The sequence below is a fragment of the Monoraphidium neglectum genome (assembly GCF_000611645.1).
Source record: "Monoraphidium neglectum strain SAG 48.87 unplaced genomic scaffold scaffold04248, whole genome shotgun sequence".
In the NCBI taxonomy this organism is placed as follows: Eukaryota; Viridiplantae; Chlorophyta; class Chlorophyceae; order Sphaeropleales; family Selenastraceae; genus Monoraphidium; species Monoraphidium neglectum.
The window spans coordinates 1-4,180 of NW_014009381.1; the positions used below are offsets into that span (position 1 = coordinate 1).

Sequence of the window (4,180 nt, forward strand, 5' to 3'; positions counted from 1 at the left end):
CCCCGGGATGGCAGTTGCCCCCCCCCAAGGGCATGCCTGGCAATTGCAATAACATGGTGGTGCTTACACCCTATGCAATACATGTACCCCGCATGTAATAGCAATATCGTTGAGAGCGCACTGGTGGAGGTGAGAAGCCTTGCCGCTCAAAGTGCAGCATCCCCCGTGCAGCGCAAAAATGGGGAGGCATTGGCCTGTGGGGACGTTGCATGGAGAGCCACCCGCCAGAGCGGCCGCTGCACCCTCTGGCCTGGTCCCCGTGCAGCATGCACAACTTCACAACAGGCCCCAAGGGGTGATTGTTGCCTCGTGCGGTATGCGGACTTTCTCTCATATGCAGATGCAGAGCAACACAAAAAGACAGCAATGGCCTGTAGCGCGGCCACACCTGCCAGGCGCGTGCATTGTGCCGCCTCGCAGTTCCGTGAAACCTACCCAAAGCGTGATATTGTACCCAAAAATGGGTGTGCCTTGATTGCCGCGGCCTCGCGTGGCCTGGCGCTACGTATCATCACCACCCACCGGCAGCATCAACCGCGTGCGTCGCGTCTACTTTGTTCAACAGCAGAGCAACCAACACTCCGCAGCGGACTAAGCAGCACCAGGGGCCGCAAAGGTTGCAAAAGGTGGATCATAAGCAGATGTGTCATGTTGGCTTGCATCGCCCCTTCCTCCCCGATGCAACCCCTTCCGCAACGTCTCAGCAAGCACCACCCGCCCCAGCGCGCCGTGGCCTCTTGGTGGCCGTATCGATATTCCCTCGCAGAAAGCCACATGGCTTGCGAACTTTGCATGCATGTTCATCCTGCACTGATGCCGTCCGCCACGGCCAGGGCATGGCCTGTGCGCACGGGCTTCTCCAGTCGGTGCGCCGCGCTGACGACACGGCAGCTGCACAACACACACCCCACCAGACCGGGGGACGCAGCGTGGCCAGCACGCCATGTGGCGCATCAAGCGCCAGCCGCGAACAACGCGCTGTGTCCCGACTGCGAGGCGTCCATTCAGCGGCCCCCGAGTGAGAGGAAGAGCAGCACGTTGTCGATGGCGTGGGCGATGCCCTGGCCGCAAGGAACGTTGGGCTGCACGATGTTGGCCGAGGAGCCGATGCCAATAACCTTGTTGCCCGCCCCCTTGAGGTCCTTGCCCGTGACAAACGTGGGGAGGGGGCCCGCAGGAAGGGGCGCCTTGACGACCTGGAAACCAGCGCGGGGTGTGTGGTGAGCAAGTATGTGAGCCCGGGGGGGAGGGGGGGGGAGCACTAAGAACTTCACAAGGCTGGGATCCCTGCGCGGCGCGCAGCACCTGAACAGGGTTGCGCCAGAGATTTTGTCATCTCATGACCACGTCGACACACAGATGTGTGAGACATGACGCGCTTCGCGACTCCGCGATGTTTTCATCAGCAGCTCTGGCGGGAGGCGGACGCCATGCAAGAGAGAGCCGCAATCCACCCTATCCCCCTGGTCAACGCAACAACGTGCCACCAACCTGTTTGACGATGTGGTAGTACACAATCTGCTGCAACAGGCTCTTCTGGCTCTGCAGGGTGGCAAAGGAAATGCCCGTGGCCTTCTCAGCCGCACTGAATCCCTGGAGGTTGCGGGGTGGCGGCAGCACGGATGAGAGAGGGTATGGGGGCAAGATGCCCAACAGGACAGTCCCGAGCCCCTGGCTGACAGGGGCCTTGGCCTGCAAGCGGGCACGGTCCCTTGCGTCGGCCAATTTTCTGGGAAGCAGCGGCCACAAGCGCATCTGGATGAGTGGCGCAGAGTCTCGCAGGGTCTCACCGTGTTGGTCGGGACAAACACGGTGACCTTCAGGGCGGGGTTGGAGAACGTCTGGGTTAAGCCCAGGGTGCTTACTACCGCGTTGAGACGACTGAAGGTGGGCTGGTTGAGAGCCGCCACAAAACTGGGGTAGCTCTGAGCCTGGGCGGTGCCTGAGGAATAGGGCGGGCATGGGGGGCGCTGACGGCAGTTCCGGCGAGGGGCGCACGGGGTGGCGCGATGCTGTGACGCCGTGCGCCTTCACCTGCATGCTGGCTGCCCTTGGCCTACACTGTCCGTCCGCTCTCCGTGCATACAAGAGGTTTGGGGCTCGAAAAAGTGGTGATATTGCGACCTTTCAGCTGGAGCGGACCTTGCTGTTGCCCCGCAGGTGGCTTCGGGCAACAGCCCGCAGGCTGCGCGCGGGTGACACCATCGCTGATGGCCAACCCCCTTTCTTAGAAACACACGCAAGCTACAGTCAGGAAAAAAGAGCTCTCACCGGCCAGGCACACGGCCATCAGGCACACGATTGCGAGTGGGCGTTGCATCCTCGGGCTGTTCTGTTGCGCGCTTGAAGTGCCGATGAACGGATCAGGATACAAATGAGAAATGGATTGTTCGTGGCCGTGCACTTGACGCTGCGGACCGCTGGTAGTTGCTGGTTGAGCAACCAGCTTCCCATCCAGGTAGCGGTGCACTGCGTGCACATTCACACAGCAACCGCCGGCTGCCTTATCTTAACCACTCGGTTGCACTCTGCTGCACTGATTGTTGCGCTCGCGTTGTGCACACCGCTACATTTGCCGTGTGTGGGTGTCTACGGAGGGGGCTCCTCCAGTCACCACAGGGTAACGGCGTGCTCCTCAACGCATGCATGCATGCGACTTCGGTGATTTCTCTTGTTGCATTCAAGTCTTTTGCATGCCTGCCTCAAAGGCCCCCTTAGCACCCAGGTTCCTGATTACCAGTGCGCATTGGCCTGTCACCATCACACTGTTTCTGATCCCTGAAGCAGTTGTAAGTGTCACATCAACATTTTTTTGAGTTTACAGCGCCACGGCTAAACGCAATATTCATTGTAGGCAACAGCCGACTTCGTCGTCTACACAGAGTGTTTGTGAGGCAATCGCCCCCGATTAGCCGCCCAGCGGCCTGGCGAGGGCTGCAGGTTCTGCTCGTGCTTGCTTTCTCACACTCCCACACGCGCACATACCTGGTAATATGTTGAAACCTGGAACACAAACTTCATATGCACATACAATAAGCTGGGAGCAGGTTCACCCGTTCATCGCGCTTCAGCAGTACAGGGCTGCTTGATCACGCGGCTTTTGTTCACAGGCTTTCGTGCATGCATATGGACTGTAATTCAAAACCCTCGCGTCCACACACAGACGTGTGCAAGTAGATGTACACACGCACACAAGCAATCAAGCACGCACGCACGCACTCAACGAAGCACTCAAGCACACACGCACGCACGCACGCATGTGCGCATGCATGCACAGGAATATCCATACGATATCAAACTTGAGAGGTGGCAATCACGTCTGCAAATCTGCCACTTGCTATGCTACGTGGCTTTCAATAGCTCGAAGTGCTGCGCGCACCAACCATTGGTCCCTCTTGTTCACGGAAAGCATGTTTTGTCTCAGAGTGTGCGTGTCGGATTAACTGCATCTTCACTTCGCTTTGCTTCGCTCTGGTTTGCTGGGGTTTGTTGGGGTTTGCTGTGCTTTCATTTGGGTTTGATGTGCTTTGCTGTGCTTCATATTGCGTCGCATTGCGCTGTTTTAGATGGTGCCTCTTTCTTTTCCTGAATGCCCAACCGCCATGGCCGACACTATCATAAGCACACTGACAACCATGGAAGTAGGCAGCTTTTGAATACCACTCCTGGTATGAAGCAAAACGGTGCATGCCGCGGCCTTCATGGTCCCCGTGCGCCTTGTCTGGGAGAAGCAGAATCGCCCAGAGAACAGAGTCGGTACTAGGGCAAGTCGCCCGCCGCCCCATTGCCCGGCGGTGTGTCAGGTGAGACCCAGGACCTCAACGCGCGTGGCTAGCCCTGTGATGGCAACGAATACTTCTTGTCACGTCGTAGATTGTGCGCACTTGCAGTCCGACTTTTGCTGCTCGTCTCAGAAGCCTCATCAATGGGCTGTTGCTGGACGTACAGTAGATGCGGCATGTATCAAACATCAGAACAGACAAAACTTACTTCGTCACCAACAACGACTGTCTTTTACAGGATCCGATCTCTTTTGTGTTCGGCATCCAAGCTTCAGCGTGACCTGCGAAGCACGCGGTGATCGACAATTCGAGACACTTTCGGGGTTCTGCTTCCCGCCGAAGCAGCAGAGAATATCACGCCGCTCAACGGCGGGCATTGCATTGCGCCGTGCGAGCGC

The 4,180-nt window shown here is 58.0% G+C and overlaps 1 protein-coding gene across 1 annotated transcript; it reads right to left on the reverse strand.

Annotated features, from left to right (window-relative positions):
- Nucleotides 1-1,004: 1,004 nt before the first annotated feature.
- On the reverse strand, nucleotides 1,005-2,320 carry MNEG_14089 (beta-Ig-H3/fasciclin; the record flags this gene model as incomplete). Its single annotated transcript, XM_014037439.1, has 4 exons — nucleotides 1,005-1,196; nucleotides 1,492-1,593; nucleotides 1,791-1,942; nucleotides 2,272-2,320. The coding sequence occupies 4 exons, from the start codon at nucleotides 2,318-2,320 to the stop codon at nucleotides 1,005-1,007; spliced, it is 495 nt and encodes a 164-aa protein (XP_013892893.1).
- Between the last annotated feature and the right edge of the window lie 1,860 nt (nucleotides 2,321-4,180).